At 33.7% G+C, this 18,470-nt stretch overlaps 1 protein-coding gene across 21 annotated transcripts in view; it reads right to left on the bottom strand.

Annotated features, from left to right (window-relative positions):
- ZNF280D (zinc finger protein 280D) overlaps positions 1 to 18,470 on the bottom strand; it is a 127,461-nt gene that overhangs the window by 57,122 nt on the left and 51,869 nt on the right. For all 21 annotated transcript variants that reach the window (XM_015097014.4, XM_042252408.2, XM_042252409.2 and 18 more), the window contains 6 exons: positions 15,299 to 15,469; positions 15,047 to 15,156; positions 6,254 to 6,477; positions 2,905 to 3,062; positions 1,951 to 2,051; positions 581 to 727 (listed from right to left, as the gene is read on the bottom strand). In XM_015097014.4, the coding sequence (XP_014952500.1) occupies positions 581 to 727; positions 1,951 to 2,051; positions 2,905 to 3,062; positions 6,254 to 6,477; positions 15,047 to 15,156; positions 15,299 to 15,469 (911 nt within the window). The remainder of the gene's footprint in view (positions 1 to 580; positions 728 to 1,950; positions 2,052 to 2,904; positions 3,063 to 6,253; positions 6,478 to 15,046; positions 15,157 to 15,298; positions 15,470 to 18,470) is intronic.

Below are 18,470 nucleotides of genomic sequence, written 5' to 3'. Positions count from 1 at the left end.
ACTGGGTCCCCAAAATTACATAGTAGAGCTAAATGTAGTTCTCTGTCAGAGTTCATATATCAGCAGTAAGTGTCACTACTATTTTCTGGGCAGCTATAAAAGACCATTCCTGGTCAATGATGCCAAAATGTCTTCTTATAATATGGGGGCTAAAAGTGGAAATACAGTTTGAAGAGAAAGAAGAAAACATGATTATGAGCCATCAACCTTTTCTTTATCAGTTCAAACTCATCTTTTCCCCTGCTCCTGATAATTACCTTCCCCAGTCCTACTCTTAGCCTCTGAAATAGCCATTCTTTTGGATATTCCTCCACTCATCTTCTCTTTTTTCCTTCAATTCAAGATTTCCTAGTATTCCTAACTATCTTTCAGAATTATCATGTATGAACCATAGTATCACCAGAAAGGGAGCAAGGAAAAGAAGTGGGAGTTTCACCAGTAACTTAGCATAAATTGTAACTTAATCATGTCATTTAGAACAATGCTGCTTCCCTTGCAGAACAAATCTAAACAATGTTCTAAGTCATAATCTATCTTTTCTCTAAAATAACATATATGAATAAGAACTGGCAGATCTCACCTGATGCTTCATATAATGATGCATATAGGGTGTCGCAATTTTAATAACTTTGAGACAAAATGGACATAGCAAGTTCTTGGTGTTTTCATGAGATGTTCTAAAATGAGTTTCTACATCAGAAAATGATGATGATCTATAATTGCAAACCTACAAAAAAAATATCTGGTTTAGTTTGAAAATTTATAATGATATCCAATTTCAATGTAACAGTGATAAGTCACTTATTCAGAAGAACACTATGTACTATTAATTCAGTCTAATGCCTACATAACCTAGAATCCTATTAATAAAAACATCAAAAGATAATCTTTGAAACAAAAGAGTTAGTTTTCAAAGCTTAAGGATACTTCTCAAAATATAACTAGATTCTCTTTTTTATCAGATTTTTTATCACCCCCAGTCTTGACTTTAATTATCAAACTCTGACACCTCTGGTCCTATAAAGTTCCTTCTCATTGCTACATAAAACAGCATCTTTCCTTAGATTATGAATGGTCTCCAGGCTATGGAATGACAGTTTATTTTTACCTTACTTTCCCATTTCTCCAAATTCTGGAAAAGAACTTGTCCCAAAGCATTTGGTATGGTCCTCTGAATTAAAAGCATTTCATATTTCCCTTTGTATGCCTATATTCTTCCCTGTAGGTTAAGATAAGTCTATGTTTGTCTTTCCGCCACAGGGCTTTTTCTTTGTCTAATACAGGAGTGTGCAAACAATGGCCTATGGGTCAATTCCAACTCTCTGCTGACCCCACACAACAATATATGAGTTATGCCAACAGACTTTCTACCAATAAGTTATTTATAAAATAGATTTTAATTTAGCAACTAATTTTATCAAAATGGTTAGAAAAATAAAAGGATATATATCATAACACAAGGAAATTATATAAAGTTCAAACTTCAGTGTCCATAAATAAAGTTTTATTGAAACACAGTCACATCCATTCATTTATTTATTGTCTATGACTGCCTCTGTGCTACAATGGCAGAGTTGATTTGTTCCAACAGAAACCTATGATCATCAAAACCTGAATATTTATTATCTTGCCCTTTATACAAAAAATTTGCTGATGCCTGGCCTGAAAGTAAAAGTCAGTCATGTCCAACTCTTTGCAACCCCGTGGGCTGTAGCCCGCCAGGCTCCTCTGTCCATGGAATTCTCCAGGCAAGAATACTAGAGTAGGTAGCCAGTCCCTTCTCCAGAGGATTTTCCCAACCAAGGGATCAAACCCAGGTCTCTCGCATTACAGGCAGATTCTTTATGATCTGAGCTATCAGAGAAGCCTGGCTTAATAGGTTTAAATCTTGTAACCAAAACAAATAACAAACCAACCAAACATGACATATACAATAAAATATGTATATACCTGGCAAATATATGGCATTTCACCAGGTTTATGATTGTCCTTCATATGTTGTAAAAGGATATGCTCTGTTTCAAATGACAATTCACATATTTTGCAAATGGCTAAAAGTGGGGGGAAAAAAGACATTATACCATTTTAAGATATATATACATACACATAACTATTCAATCTATATTGTACACCTGAAACTAATACAATGTTAAATGCCAATTACACTTTAGTTTTTAAAAAACATCCTCTCAAGGCAAAGAAACAAAATCAGATATATACATTTACAATTCATTTTGTAATAATAGTAATAGTAGTAGTAACAATAATAATAATAGTATAATATAGTATAAATAGTATAACAGTTTAATAATAATAGTAGTAGTAGTAATATTGGCAGTGGTGGTGATGGTGTACAGTTCCATAGTTGTTTACTGTGGCCAAGCACAGTTCTAAGGACTTGACTAACTCACTCAATTCCCATCAAAACATTATGAAGCAGATATTTCTATCATCCCCATTATTCAAATATTAAGTGACCTGCTAGAGATCACATTAGGATCACATATTACAAGGCAGAGCTTGGATCTGAACCCAAGCTGTTTTGATCCAAAGTATTTGATTTTAACTAACACTGTATTTACTTTTCTTACTCAGGTTTAAAAGAAGGGCATTGATTTCACTTTGAAAACTATGATCTGAGCCTTCTAATTTAGTCCTCCACATGTAATGCACAAGTTATTTACCATAATGAATTATTAAGATGGAATTTCAGTAACCAATTTTATTAAAAAGACTGTATAAGTTAAAAATTAACTTTTTCAACTTTACTCTCAAATCCCAAAGTTGTTTTTTCATTCTTCTTTTTCTACCACACTTGTTCAGAGTTCAGTAACAAACTTTTTTCAGAGTTTATATTGTTAAAAATCAACAAATATGCAATACTTAAATGAAACTGTAACTTACTAGAAAATTCATGGGGTGTGTGTGTACTTTCAATGTGACACTGCAGCTGAAATGGTGTGGGAAACTGACGGTAGCAATGCTGGCAGGTGGTGTGGTTTTCCCAGCTTTCACTGCTCTGCTTCTCAAGTTCCAAATGATGTTTCATGTGGTTCATAAACCTATCAATGATTGTCAACAGGTGCAAAAATTCAGATTTAAGAACAAAAATCTCACAAGTACTTGAATCTAAATCTTAAAATTATAAATTAATGAAAATAAAATTTCAAAAGCCTTAAAGTCCTCTAGAAGAGTGTGCACTTTAAATAATCACTTTCATTAAGTAGCTAAGTAAACACATTTTCATGTTTGTTTTAAAATAGTTATTAGCATTAATTTGAAATATCACAAATTTGTTATTGTAACCATTTCAGATTATTAAAATTTTTTAAATATAAAACAGCAGATTTCTTCTCCATATAAGAAATACTACTTACATTTTAAAATAAAATACAGAAAGGAAGGAAACTCTGCCACTAAAATCAGCTAGAATCATGAGAGAAATCTTTTAAGGCTCTGAAAATATACAATAGATTCCAGCTGCTTAAAAGACAAATTACTGGCATTTTTACTTGTGTCTTGGTTTTTAAATGCATGTAACAGCAATTTTAATGCCTACAATTACAAGAACCTTTTGTTTTATTTAATGATACTGGTTTCCTGTTACTGAAGACTTCACTTTAACTTGCAGACTGCGCCCTTTGTAGGCAAAGTCCATTTTTCAGTTTTACATTCTGCTATTTCAGCTTCCCTAAAAGGCTTCTTATGAGCAGGAACTATGACCTTCAACAGCAGAGAGTACAATATAAATGGGAATACCTATTTAAAAGAGCTTACTGAAGCTTTCTGGTGAATTTGAAAGTAAAGTTATTCAATCAAAATAACAATTTTTAGACTGGGTCAACTATTAACTATTACTCACTTGGAAACTAAGTGATAATATTATCCATCTGGATAGCAATCATCATAAATGTTACAGCATTTTTTTTTCACATCTCACATAACACTACTCTTTAGTACAGGTTATGGTATATTTTGAAATATCTTTTAGTATTCCTTTGGTTTTAACACCAGCTCTACAAACACCTATTGTAAATCCTAGTCTTGGCTAAATATTTACATATAGAGAAAATGTCATAAGCCATTAACCTCTCAGCTTACAATTTTCAAAATTAAAGTGTATCTATATAAAATAATCTCTTAATGAGCATGCTTTCTCTCAACTAACATGAGCCCCCGTCAGGATCTCATACTACTTAACATACTACTTAAACCAACAAATGGAAACAAGGGAACCAAAAAACACACACATCTTGCAAATATATTTACAAAATAAAATAAACATGTTTTGTGTGACACTCAACGTAGGGGAGGAAAAAACCATACCACAATACCCTGATAGGGAAGAGAATAGAAATATACAGTTATCAGTTTCCTACCATTCCTCTACAAACATCAATTTACCCTCCCAGTTTCTACTGTCAAGGTGAAATATTACTTAACATGTATAACTTCTTTGGTCATAAAATGTTTTCTATTAAGGTTATGCTTACTAAACAATCAGTATTTCAAAACACTCAATTCCAGGATATTCCCAGATGCTCTGTGCTTAAAATTTCTAGTATTAGGACTCTTTAGAAATATGTAACTAGAATTGTAAAATAATAATAAAAAAGAAAATTCACCTTCATGTTTATTATTAGTGTGTTAATCTCAAAGGAAAATCCCAAAAAACAACTACTGAAATATATTCTAATATCATATATATAACATTTAAGTATAACAAAGAACTAAGGAGGAAGCCATATTTCTATGCATTTTATATTAACACGATTCTTCTGGTATGTTTTACTATTAAAGTGGTAAAATTATAAAAAGTAGGAGACCAGGTTCTATTGTAATATTGTTTCAGTGTGTGCATGCTCAGTGTCTGACTCTTTGCAATCCCATGGACTATATATATAGCCCACTGGACTCCTCTGTCCGTGCAATTTTCCAGGCAAGAATACTGGAGCAGGTTGCCCTTTCCTGCTCCATGGGACTATTTCAGTATTATATCACAAAGTACAATGCTCATTCTGTTAAACTTACTGGGACCATTAGCTATTAATGGCTGTTAAAATTTGATGAAAGGAGATAAATGTGACAACTCATATAAAATAATATATGTAAAAGAATTTCTAAAACTATAAAGCACTATCATAAAAAATTATTATTACAGGAGTTTATCACAGTTTATTTCAGGGCTTTTCTATATGCTTCTTTTCAGACCTTAAGAACTCACAGGAAAATAAAATAATGCTGGATCTAGAAGTAACCTATAGGTGCCTAAGAATGCTTATATAATAATGCTCATGAGGGATAAACAAAAAACATGCCTTTATATCTTTGTACACACACATCTCACCTGAAGAAATACATAGACATCTGCAACTTACTTCGAAATGCATTAAAAAAACCCAAATAGTCTGAAGAAAAGGATGACTAGATACATAATAAAACAAGTACAGTTAAATGTTAACAGTAGAATCAAGATGATAAGTATACAGTTGTATCTATTATAAAATATTTTTAAATTTGCTGAATGCTGAAAATTTTTATAATAAAATGATGTTAAAAAACCTTACCAAATATAAATGTCAAGCTGTGTAACCAATGAAAATATCAACCAATGTGTCTTTTAAATCTTGTAACTAACTTATTTATGGGATGACGGTTACTAATATGCCATGTAACTCAAAGATTACAAAGTATAAATTCTGAAAATGTAAAGCATATATGTGTACAAATTTCAAAATTCCACTGAAATTAAATCTCTTAAAGGACTTAAATTTAAAATCAAAACAGCCATATTTCCTAGAACTGGTACTTCTCCCAAGAAGATCACTATAAGATAAATGTTCCAAAAATTATAAATTGCAAGATTTGAGCATGAGTATCTAAGAAGTCAAAGTGGACAAAATATCAGTAAGTAGTTCTTGTGATATGAAAAAAGTAAAATTCAAAGGCAGCTAACTATGAAACTTATCTCATGAAAATTTCTACATCACTGACAATACAGGGAAAATAAATTTTTTAAAAAAAATATAGTTTGTTCTTTTTAAGCTATTTTAAAGAAACACAATTAACTGGATCTAAGAGTCAAGTCTAATATCTAAGAAAGAACAAAAGCTTTTCAACAAAATAATTTGCCTTTGTGCTTAGCTCAAAGTGTTAAAATCACTTATCTAGAATAACATTAAAAATGCAAGATAAAGATACAACCTGTAGCATTCCAATTTTCAAACAGAAATAAAAATAAATGCATACATACCTAATATTATTTTTAAGAATTTTTAAGCAACTGAAACATTTAAAGGTTGTGTAAGTCTTCTGTTCTTCCTGGACATCTCCTTCATGTTTCCCATAATAAAAGTCATTAACTAACATAATCAGTTTTCCTTTTTCTGAATCAACAGTTTTATTTTTATTTGCTGTACTTGAAATTTCTGTTTTAGCCAGCCCCAAAACGTTATTTATCATATCTGGACAACAGTACTGCAAGAGAAAAAAAAAAAAACAGAAGCCTTATTTATCACTTTAAAAAATTAGAAACTAAAATATGGTTCTTTATTTACAACTAAGGTAAGATCATGTAAAACTGTGCTTGGTAATATATCTGGAAAAATTTTTGCCAAAAGCTTGCCCTGCATATACATACTCTAAAAAATTCAAACAATAAATATCTATGATCTTAATAAATTTTAAAAAATTTTTAAAGAAAAAAAAGAAAAATCTTAAAAGCAGGACTTAGATATTGATCTAATAGTTTTTTCCTTATAATGTACCTTTTCATATGTAAATATCTAGTAATATTTAAATTAAATAAACAATTATTCATATCCATATCATAAAGAGCATAGAACAGAAATGTAGTTTTACATGCCACAATGTATATGCTCAATTATCAAGTGATATACTAAATTTTGTACTATCTGGTTGGAACTGGACAGTGAGTACAGTTAATCTGCCATTCCCAAGACTCAAGACGCTAGAAAATATGTAAGGACAAAATAAAGAAGCATCAGCTACATCTTGAAAGCTTGAAATTTAGAATGCTCATATATTTGAAGGGAACCTTTAGTTTCTAGTGAGTAAAATCAAGGTGTCATATAAACTAGTTCTAAGGTGGAATACTTTCACATATGAACCTTTTTCTTTCAACAAGATAATTTATTCTATAAATTTTCAGTTTTAGAATTTCTCTAAGGCAGTTTTACACAGAGGGCAATCCAGGGAAGACTTGCATTAGAGAAACCAGAAATGTTTGTCAAAATGCTGAGTCCAATTCAGACCAATAAACCACAATGTCTAGAGGTAGGGCCCAGAAATCTATATCCTTTAACAGGCCACCTGGGTAATTCCCCCTTCACGGATCACTGCCTTGTCATGGCAAATGGGCTTGCATAACTTGATGAAGCTATCATCCATGACATGTAGAGCCACCCAAGACAGACGGGTCATAGTGGAGAGTTCTGACAAAACGTGATCCACTGGAAGAGGGATCCACTCCAATACATGTGCCATGAGAATTTCATGAACTGTATGAAAGGACAAAAGATATGACACCAAAAGATGAGTCCCCCAGGTCTGAAGGTGTCCCATATGCTACTGGGGAAGAGCAGAGGAGAACTACTAATAGCTCTAGAGAGAATGAAGTGAGTGGGCCAAAGTGGAAATGATGCTCAGTTGTGGATATCTGGTGGTTGAAGTAAAATTTGACACTACAAAGAACAGTATTACATAGGAACCTGGAATGTTAGCTCCATGAATCAAGGTAAACTGAACGTGGTCAAGCAGCAGATGGTAAGAATAAACACTGACATCTTTTGAATCAGTGAACCAAAATGGATGGGAATGGGCAAATTTAATTCAGATGACTGTTATACCTACTACTGTGGGCAAGAATCCCTTAGAAGAAATGAAGTAGCCCTCATAGTCAATTACAGTGTCTGAAATGCAGTACTTGGGTGCAACCTCAAAAATGACAGAATGATCTCAGTTCATTTCCAAGGCAAATCATTCAACACCACAGAAATCCAAGTCTATGCTCCTACCACCAATGCCAAAAAAGTTGATCAGTTCTATGAAGACCTAGAAGATCTCCTAGAACTAATACCAAAAAAAGAAGTTTTACTCATCACTGCAGACTGGAATGGAAAAGTAGAAAGTCCAAGATACTTGGTGTAACAGGCAAGTTTAGCCTTGGAGAACAAAATGAAGCAGGGCAAAGGCAAGAGATGACTTTATACATGGACATCAGCAAATAGCCAATACCGAAATCAATCTATTACATTCTTTGTAGCCAATGTAGAGAAACTGTATACAGTCAGCAAAAATAAGACCTGGAGCTGACTGTGGCTCAGATCATGAACTCCTTTTATTGCCAAACAGGAAAGAAAGAGTAACCAGAGATCAAATTGCCAATATTTGCTGGATCATAGACAAAGCTAGGGAATTCCATAAAAACATCTACTGTTTCATTGGCTAGGCCAAAGCCTTTGACTGTGTGGATCATTAACAAACTATGGAAAGCTCTTAAGAGAAATGGGAATACCAGACCATCTTACCTGTCTCCTGAGAAACCTGTATGCAGGTCAAGAAGCAACAGTTAAACCCTCTATGAAACAAATGATTGGTTCATGACTGAAAAAGGAGTATAACAGGGCTGTCTGCTGTCACCCTGTTTGTTTAATCTATATGCTGAGCATATCATGAAAAATGTCAGGCTGGATGAGTTACAAGCTGGAATCAAGACGGGTGGGAGAAACATCAACAACCTCAGATATGTGGATGATACCACTTAATGGCAGAAAGTGAAGAGGAACTAAAGAGCCTCTTGATGAGGGTAAAGAGAGAGAGAGCCGGCTTAAAACTAAATATTAAATAAACAAAGATCATGACATCCGGCCCCATTACTTCATGGCAAATAGAGGTGGAAAAGGTGGAAGTAGTGACAGATTTCTTCTTCTTGGTCTCTAAATCACTGCAGATGGTAACTGCAGCCATGAGATCAGAAGACGTCTGCTTCTTGGCAGGAAAGCTATGACAAACCTAGACAGTGTGTTGAAAAGCAGAGACATTACTCTGCTAACAAATATCTGTATAGTCAAGGCTGTGGTCTTCCCAGTAGTCACATACAGTTTTAAGAGCTGGATCATAAAAAAAGCAGAGTGCCAATGAATTAATACTTTCAAACTGTGGTGCTGGACAATACTCTTGAGAGTCCCTTGGAGAGCAGGGAGATCAAACAAATCAATCTTAAGGGAAATCAACCCTGAAAACTCATTACAAGAACTGATGCTGAAGTTGAAACTCCAGTATTTTGATCATCTGATACGAACAGCTGACTCATAGGAAAAGTCCCTGATGCTGGGAAAGATTGAGGGCAGAAGGAGAAATGGGAATCAGAGGATGAGATGGCTGGATAGCATCACTGATGCAATGGACACAAACCTGGGCAAACTCTGAGAGATGGTGAGGGACAAAGAGGCCTGGCATGCTACAAACCATGGTGTCACAGAGTGTCAGACACAACTGGGTGACTGAACAATAACAACTATGTAATTCTTTTACAATTTAAACCATTGACTTAAAACTCTTCCTAAACATGTTATTTAGTAAGTTAGTCACATCATAAGAAAGTTTGACAATCTAAACACAACTCTATTCCATTTATAAAAATAACATCTTCCTCTCCTGCCATATTGAAATGCTTCATTACTGGTGAAACTTCGTATGTCACATGAGAAACTGGGCTTTTAATATGAAAGACCTATAACATTTCCTTTGATTGAACTTATTTTTCTCATTTGTCAATTCTGAAACCTTTAAAGGGGGAAAAAAAAAAGCACACCAAAAAAATCTTTAAAAGATCCTCCAAAAGAAAGAAAAAATAATAAATAAAATGAACTGACCAAAAGTGTTTCTGGAGTTAAGGTTGCACCTATAAACTAAACTAGGGTAAGTACATTAGTTCTCTAATACAATATGATCCTCTGTGGTCTACACTCTGAAAGACACAGTTGAAATGAAACCACAATAAAAAGAGGGAAATGAGAAAGGTTTTGCTACTTATATTTATAGATTCTTCTTAAGACACACATAATATTTAAGAGTTCAAACTGAGGAAACTTGGACTGTTAAAAGAACTTTAGAAAGCTAAGTTCTGTCTAAAAATGTTGGGTTTGACTTTAAGGAAAAATGGAGAAAAAGACCAATCAGAGTAAACTCACCAGCACTATTAGAAAAATGATTTAAAATATGTGTCTTACTACAAATGATGTGCATCTGTAACATCATTTTGATAGACAAAACTTCTTAGCTTCTCTGTGGTTTTACTACGGGGATGGATCTCAAACATCAACAGGAAAATTATAATGCAAAAAATTACATAAAAGAATAGTGTCTCTAATTACAATTGTGGATAATCTTTATACTCAAAACTTTGGCTTTCAGACTGAAGAGTTATTCTGAGTCATATTTGAGAACTGAGGCTATTCTGAAATTGACAAAAGAATCTACGTAATCTATGGTAAAATATGCTGCAAGGTTCATATTCTTCAGAAATGTCTAATTTAGTACATCTATAAAAGTTTATTACCCTAAATACTCATAAATGCATAATTGATGATCAACTGCTTGCTGTTCTTCCATTTTCTTTTTTTCCTACAGAAAACTAAGATAGGACCAGATTTTTAAAATAAACATAAACAATGTTTCATATCCCTATAAAAAAAAAAGCTGAATGACAAACCACTGACAACCAAAAATGGAAAAGGTGCGCTGAAGAAGGTTGGGGGATTTAGTAACTGAGAGGAAAGCAAAGTAAAGAAAATATACAAAAGACAAAGAGAGCAAAATTAAGAAATGAGAACCAGGCTAAGATTTAAAGTTTTAGAGGACTACAGTCAAATGTCTTGAACATGAAAGAACTCAAAGAATACTGTTCCAGGCTCTTTTTGAAGAAATTACTAGATGAACTTTAATCAAACAAGTGATAACCAAAGGAAACATGACAAAAAGACTGGTGATGGACATTGAATCTATTTACAGTAGAAAAGGATTAAACAAGTACAAAAATAAGGTAAAGAATACTAAAAATGGTATATGTCCTTGACAATGGAAAAATTATATAACCTACAAATAAAAACTGAAAGGAGGTAAAAGGACAATAACTATGAGGTCAAGAAAGTTCACAGATTGCTTCCACATGGTAGCAGCACATCAAGGAATATAATCTAGAATTACCAAATAAAGACGTACAGGTATGAGCATTTTTAATAGTACAAAGAAATAGTACATTCAGAAAGATAATATTGACTAATACCAGTAGCAGAGGAAAAAGTAAGAATGGGGTTAAGGATAGGAAATTTAGAGCTACTTTAATCAATTTTAACGGGAGAGAATGGCCATAAGAATAGAAGACTACTGGAATCATATAACATTCAAACTTGAAGGATGAGGATAAACATGAAAAAAAAATATACAACTTCTCTAAAAATCCAAAACCAGCAACCACAGAGTGAAAGAGGAAAGAAAGATAATTCAACTTAGTTAAAAAAAATTGTGACAGAACCAAGATCAAATAAACCTATCACATCAATGAAAACAAGGAAATTTAAATCAACTACTGAAACGAAGATTTTCATGTAGGATTACAAAGGATTACAACTCTCTACTTAAAGCAAGAGGCATGCTTAAAACAAAGCAATTCAGAAGGGTTGAAAATATCAATAAAAGGATAAACAAAGAATACATTAGGCAAATAGAAACCAGAAGAAAACAAAGTTTGTGAGTCTAAAAGGCATTAAACCTTAAGACAAAAAAGGACACTTTATAAAAATCCTAAAGGATACGTTCACAGTATAGTTATAAAAGAGATTCATCTGTATCACAAACAATATCAACAATCTTAAAAAAGAACTGCAATATACCAAAGAAAATATTGGTACTGAAAGATGTGGATTGAGATGTGTTATTTCTCAATCCATGACAGAGCAAGTAGACAAAAACTAAGTGAAGACACAGAAATCTAAATAATCTAGATAATCTAAATAATCTAGATCTGGTTAATAAATATCTAATTCCATACCCTAAAAAAGAACTAATATATCTGTCTTCAAGTTAAATAGCCCATACACTTGTCAAAAGGTGATAAAAATAAGTATTTGAGAACTTGAGCTTTTACCATTAAAGGTTTGAACCTCAGTTACACCAACTAACTGGCTCTACACAATGATAAAAATGTCTGTCTCAAAGAATTTTCTAGTTCCCTGGTGGCGCAGTGGATAAGAATCCACCTGACAATGTAGGGGACATAGGTTCAATCCCTGGTCCAGGAAGATTTCACATGGCGTACAGCAACTTAAGCCCACAAACAATAACCACTGAGCCTGGTGAACCCATGGACGCAGGAGCCTGGTGGGCTACAGTCCACAGGGTCGCAAAGAGTCGGACACGACTGAGCAACTTCACTTCACTTCACTTCTGCACTCTAGGACCCACGAGCCACAACGACTGAGCCTGTGGGCTCCAACTACTGAAGCCTGCACACCTGAGCCTGTGCTCTTCAACAAGAAGCCACTGCAATGAAAAGTCCACACATTGCAACTAGACAGTAACCCTGACTCTCCACAACTAGAGAAAGCCCATGCATAGCAACAAAGAGCAGCCAAAGAATATAAAGTATATGTTTAGTTTCTAAAAAAAAAAAGAAAAATAATTTTCTAAGGAATAAATCATGTTTTTAAAGCTCAGTAGTCTCTCCATGGTCTCAAATAATTATATGGTTCTTATTATTATAGCATATTTGAATTATGTTTTAGGCATTTTTCATTGAAAGAAAACAATATTTCTGAGGTATAGTCATCTATTTATCTATAACAAAAGCAAAATATAATCATCTACAAATAATCTGAGAAACTTATTTTTTCAAAATGGAAACTACTATTACAAATTGTTTATGTATAAAATATACAATCTAGAACATAAAAGTCTTCATAATTTTATACTTCTCTGAGCAAGATTTAGTGATTATTCTGTAAATTTTTTATGACATAAATATATCATAAATTATTCATATTACATTCAACTCAATTCAATAATATGTCTTAGAGCTATCTTCCATTTCAAGAGATTCCGTCCTTTTTAAAAAATATTGTATAGTGTTTTATTATGGAATATTATATGAAGTTGTGATTACTTCTAATATGAGTAATCACAAACAAGGGTATAATATGTTTTGGAAGTAAAGCTACATTTTGGAAAATGATTGCCAGTCTCACCAGGTACAAATATATAATATGCTACAGCTTGTGTAAGAAACAGAAATGAAGAACATTTGTATTCACTTGTTTATGCAGAAAGAAGACCAGGGAAGATTTAAAAACAAAAAAAACTAATAATAACTATTATTTTCTTTGAGAGTCACACTGAAAACCAGGTAAATAAGAGACAAGGATAAGAGTTTTTACTTGTATGCCCTTGTAAACTTTTAAATTTTGAATCATGTATTACCTACTCAAATAATTAAAGATAACTAAAGAATTTACACTTTTCTTTTTTCCCCCATGTCCAAAATGTAAAACAAAAGAAAACAAACAAAAAAAACCCCAGGTATCTCAAGATATTACAGATATTACATAAACAGCAAAACTGAAAGCAGGTTTCTACAGGTTAATTCTCATATAAAAACAAAGCACAAAGTGCAATTATCATAGAGTACACACTGCAAGCTAAAAGTTGTGACAGACCAAATACAGTTTTGCATGTAAATGAAGAGACAATGTTTGAATTTCTAAAGAAGTTCTTTTATTTTTTTCTACTTTTCTTTTTCATAAAATACTCAATCTCAAGAGATCTGTCAATCAGTAAAACAGTGAGCAAGAATCCTTCTTGAGATATTTCCATACCATTGCATCCTTTTTCCTTCTTTTCTCCACATGATCTACACTGCCTTTTGCCTTGTCTCTTCTCTTTACCCCTTCCTTCCATTTATACCCAGCACAGAAGAATAATACAGGCTATCTTTACACAGACATAGCAGGGTACTGTAATACCTACTAAAATATTTTAAGTGAAGTGTTACCTAAACCTATTCACTTGTACTTTGAAAATTCCTTAAACTCCAATTTCAGAAACTTCTTGTATCAGTAAGAATCTCAAATTAATTTATAATCATTACACAAACTATATTCTGGACTGAGTTAAAACAATGACTTCATATGAAATGCTCTACCATTTGGAGTCTATGTCTGAGTGCTGAAATTAATGTAAAACTAAGACTTTCATTGTGTAATGTGACATGCGCATGTTAGCATGAACAAAAAAGATATCTAAAGGAACTGTTAACTTATATGAAATACTGCATGCATGAGTGCTCAGTAGTGTCCGACTCTTTGCGACCCCATCGACTGTAGCCCGCCAGGCTGCTTTGCCCACAGGATTTTCCAGGAAGAATACTGGAATGGGTTGCCATTCCTTCTCCAGGGAATCTTCCCAATCCAGGGATCAAACCCACATTTCCTAAGTCTTCTGGTGGATTCTCTACCACTGAGCCACCTGGGAAGCCATGATATGAAACATTAAACACATTATAAAATGCCTATTTTTAAGAAGTTTCAAATATGTGTAAGGTAGTAAATAAGATATTTTGAATAATGCATTATTTTCATTTAAAATTAGAATATGATAAGCAGGCATAATATATATGAACTTGGTTTTTAAAATTTGATGATGCAGAAGAAATTTTTAAATCTTTTCCTGTGCTGTGCTTAGTCACTCGGTCACATCCAACTCTTTGCAACCTGATGGTCTATAGCCCGCCAGGCACCTCTGTTCTTGAGGATTCTTCAGGCAAGAATACGGAGTGGGTTGCCATGTCTTCCTCTAGGGGATCTTCATCTTACACGAAAACAATGATTATGAATATGAACTTCTACCTTATATGAAAATATCACAAGAATATTTATCTCAAAAGCTGAACAAATCATTATTTACTACAAATCAATCAGTATTTTTAAGGATTTACAAACCTTTTTAAAATTAAATTCTGAAAAAGTTTTACCTTCATGTGATTTTTCAAAGGATCCAAAAGATTGAAATGAATATTGCACTTTGGACAGGCTCTTGGAAAAGGTGTTCCATTTTTAGACTGATTTGATGAAGTATTTGTACCTAAAATAAATTCAAAATATATACAATTCAAAATTCATCACTCTTTAACCTTCAATAACCACTATTAATCATTTGTAGTACAATTTCTATAATTCATATATAAATACTGTAATTTTTTTTATATGCCACATTTCATATTTACCTTTTGATGGCATAGCCTGGGGAGATGTCACTGAAAGAGATTTAACTGAAGAAAATACAGCTGAGGAATTTGTTCCAGAAACACCTTCACTGGGTTTAGACTTTTTTGGGTTAACACTGTTTACTTCAGAAGTAGAAGGACGTTTTGATAAAAATGAACTTTCATTCATACCTACAATGATTTAAATAGTGGAAAAATATTTTTAAAGTCTTCAGAATATTGCTCACAACTAAGTAAAAATACTTTGGAGCTAAATTAAAAAATACTTTGGAGTCAAATTAAAAGTAATATAATCAACATATCAGACAAGTAACAATAAATAATGGCAAAAATTGATGTGATCTAAAGTTAGAGGATAAAAAGAAACTATAAAATATCTATTATATACAATATATACTCAAATAGTTCATAAAATACCTTTCTATGTGGGAAAATATAAATATGGCTTCAAATAAATATACGAATAACTACTATGAAAGAACGCAGAGAAAAATATGTCAAGCAAAAAAAACTTAAAACACAAAGCATATGCCAAACTAAGTTCCCACAAATGAATTAACTTTAGTTGCTTAAGTAAATGCATTTCAAAAAAAAATTTTAGAGACAGACTTTAGAAGCTTTTTATTTAACAACTTAAAGTGTCTAATGAAAAGTTAGTTTTGTCCACTTAGCAAAGATGTGGTCTACTCATGGCTTTCAAAAAACTCAACATTCAAAAATGAAGATCCTGGCATCCGATCCCTTTACTTCACGGCAAATAGATGGGGAAACAGTGGAAACAATGACAGACTTTTTTTTCTTGGGCTCCAAAATCACTGCAGATGGTGACTGCAGCTGTGAATTAAAAGATGCTTCTTTCTTGGAAGAAAAGCTATGACAAACCTATTACTTTGCTGACAAAGGTCCATCTAGTCAAAGCTATGGTTTTCCCAGTAGTCATGTATGGATATGAGAGTTGGACCATAAAGAAGGATGAGCACCAAAGAATTGATGCTTTTGAACTGTGGTGCTGGAGAAAACTCTTGAGAGTCCCTTGGACTGCCAGGAGATCAAACCAATCAATCCTAAAGGAAATCAATCCTGAATATTCATTAGAAGGACTGACGTTGCAGCTGAAGCTCCAATACTTTGGCCACCGGATGCAAAGAACTGACTCATTGGAAAAGACCCTGATGCTGGGAAAGATTGAAGGCAGGAGAAGAAGGGGAAGACAGAGAACGAGATGATTGGCTGGCATCACTGACTCAATGGACATGAGTTTGTTCTGGGAGATGGTGAAAGATAGGGAAAGATAGGGAAGCCTGCCATGCTACAGTCCATGGGGTAGCAAAGAGTTGGACATGACTAAGAGATTGCACAACTCATGGCTTTAGGTTATATTGTCCTTTTATTCTTACAAAGTTGAAATGGCCAATCTTGAATGATAAAACCTCACACATTCATGTGAAAGGGCTCATAACAGAAGGAGTTAGGATTATACAGCAGTTTCAAATTTAGCTTCCCCAGAGCCTAAAGGGCTCTTCCTTAGGGAATATACTGGGTGTGTTTGACAGAGAAGCTGTGATTTTATATGCTATTTATTAGACTTTTGAAAACATTTTTGAATAAAATTTTTTATAAGGATTTCATTCCTAAGTGAAGTTCTGGTTTGAAAACTGTAACCTTAAAGCCTAAAGGACTGTAGATTTAGAGGATTAGCAAGAGAAATGGAAATACTTAGAATATAAGCAGGCTGAGTAAAAATTCTTTTTGAAAATAAAACACACTGTACTTAGTAACAAGGATTTTAAAACTGCACATAATATTTTAGTGCTCCCACAACTGTACACTGAAAGTAGAAGCAAAAATTACTCGAGGCTTTCAAATCAGACAGGTTAAGTTCAAATCAAAGCCCTGTCACTGGTAAGTTATGTATTCTTGGCTAATTTAATTAACTTCTCTGAGCCTCAGTTTCTTCTTCTGTAAAGTAAGTTATAACACCTTATTTTACCCAGTGCTTTTAGATCAAGTAAGATAATGCATTTAAAAATAAAGCATGCAACGCAGTATTTGGTATAAAGAAGGCATTTAATAATAAATGAAAGCTATTATCATTACTAAAAAAAACCTTTCATAACTTTTAAGAGCAACCAACACAACATCTGGCACACAGAAAGCATTCAAAAATAAAGGATACTATCTTGTCATTACTAACAAGATATTTTATATCTTAACATACTTTCAGTTCAGTTCAGTTCAGTTCAGTCGCTCAGTCGTGTCCAACTCTGCGATCCCATGAATCGAAGCATGCCAGGCCTCCCTGTCCATCACCAACTCCCGGAGTTCACTCAGACTCACGCCCATCAAGTCAGTGATACCATCCAGCCATCTCATCCTCTGTCGTCCCCTTCTCCTCCTGCCCCCAATCCCTCCCAGCATCAGAGTCTTTTCCAATGAGCCAACTCTTCGCATGAAGTGGCCAAAGTACTGGAGTTTCAGCTTTAGCATCATTCCTTCCAAAGAAATCCCAGGGCTGACCTCCTTCAGAATGGACTGGTTGGATCTCCTTGCAGTCCAAGGGACTCTCAAGAGTCTTCTCCAACACCACAGTTCAAACGTTCAATTCTTTGGTGCTCAGCTTTCTTCACAGTCCAACTCTCACATCCATATATGACCACTGGAAAACCACAGCCTTGACTAGACAGACCTTAGTTGGCAAAGTAATATCTCTGCTTTTGAATATGCTATCTAGGTTGGTCATAACTTTTCTTCCAAGGAGTAAGAGTCTTTTAATTTCATGGCTGCAGTCACCATCTGCTGTGATTTTGGAGCCCCCAAAAATAAAGTCTGACACTGTTTCCACTGTTTCCCCATCTATTTCCCATGAAGTGATGGGACCAGATGCCATGATCTTCGTTTTCTGAATGTTGAACTTTAAGCCAATTTTTTCACTCTCCTCTTTCACTTTCATCAAGAGGCTTTTGAGTTCCTCTTCACTTTCTGCCATAAGGGTGGTGTCATCTGCATATCTGAGGTTATTGATATTTCTCCCAGCAATCTTGATTCCAGCTTGTGTTTCTTCCAGTCCAGCGTGTCTCATGATGTACTCTGCATAGAAGTTAAATGAGCAGGGTGACAATATACAGCCTTGACGTACTCCTTTTCCTATTTGGAACCAGTCTGTTGTTCCATG

The sequence above is a fragment of the Ovis aries genome, chromosome 7, assembly GCF_016772045.2.
Source record: "Ovis aries strain OAR_USU_Benz2616 breed Rambouillet chromosome 7, ARS-UI_Ramb_v3.0, whole genome shotgun sequence".
NCBI lineage: Eukaryota > Metazoa > Chordata > Mammalia > Artiodactyla > Bovidae > Ovis > Ovis aries.
The sequence above is the reverse complement of the archived record's forward strand: the minus strand, read 5'-3'. Positions and strand labels throughout refer to the sequence as shown.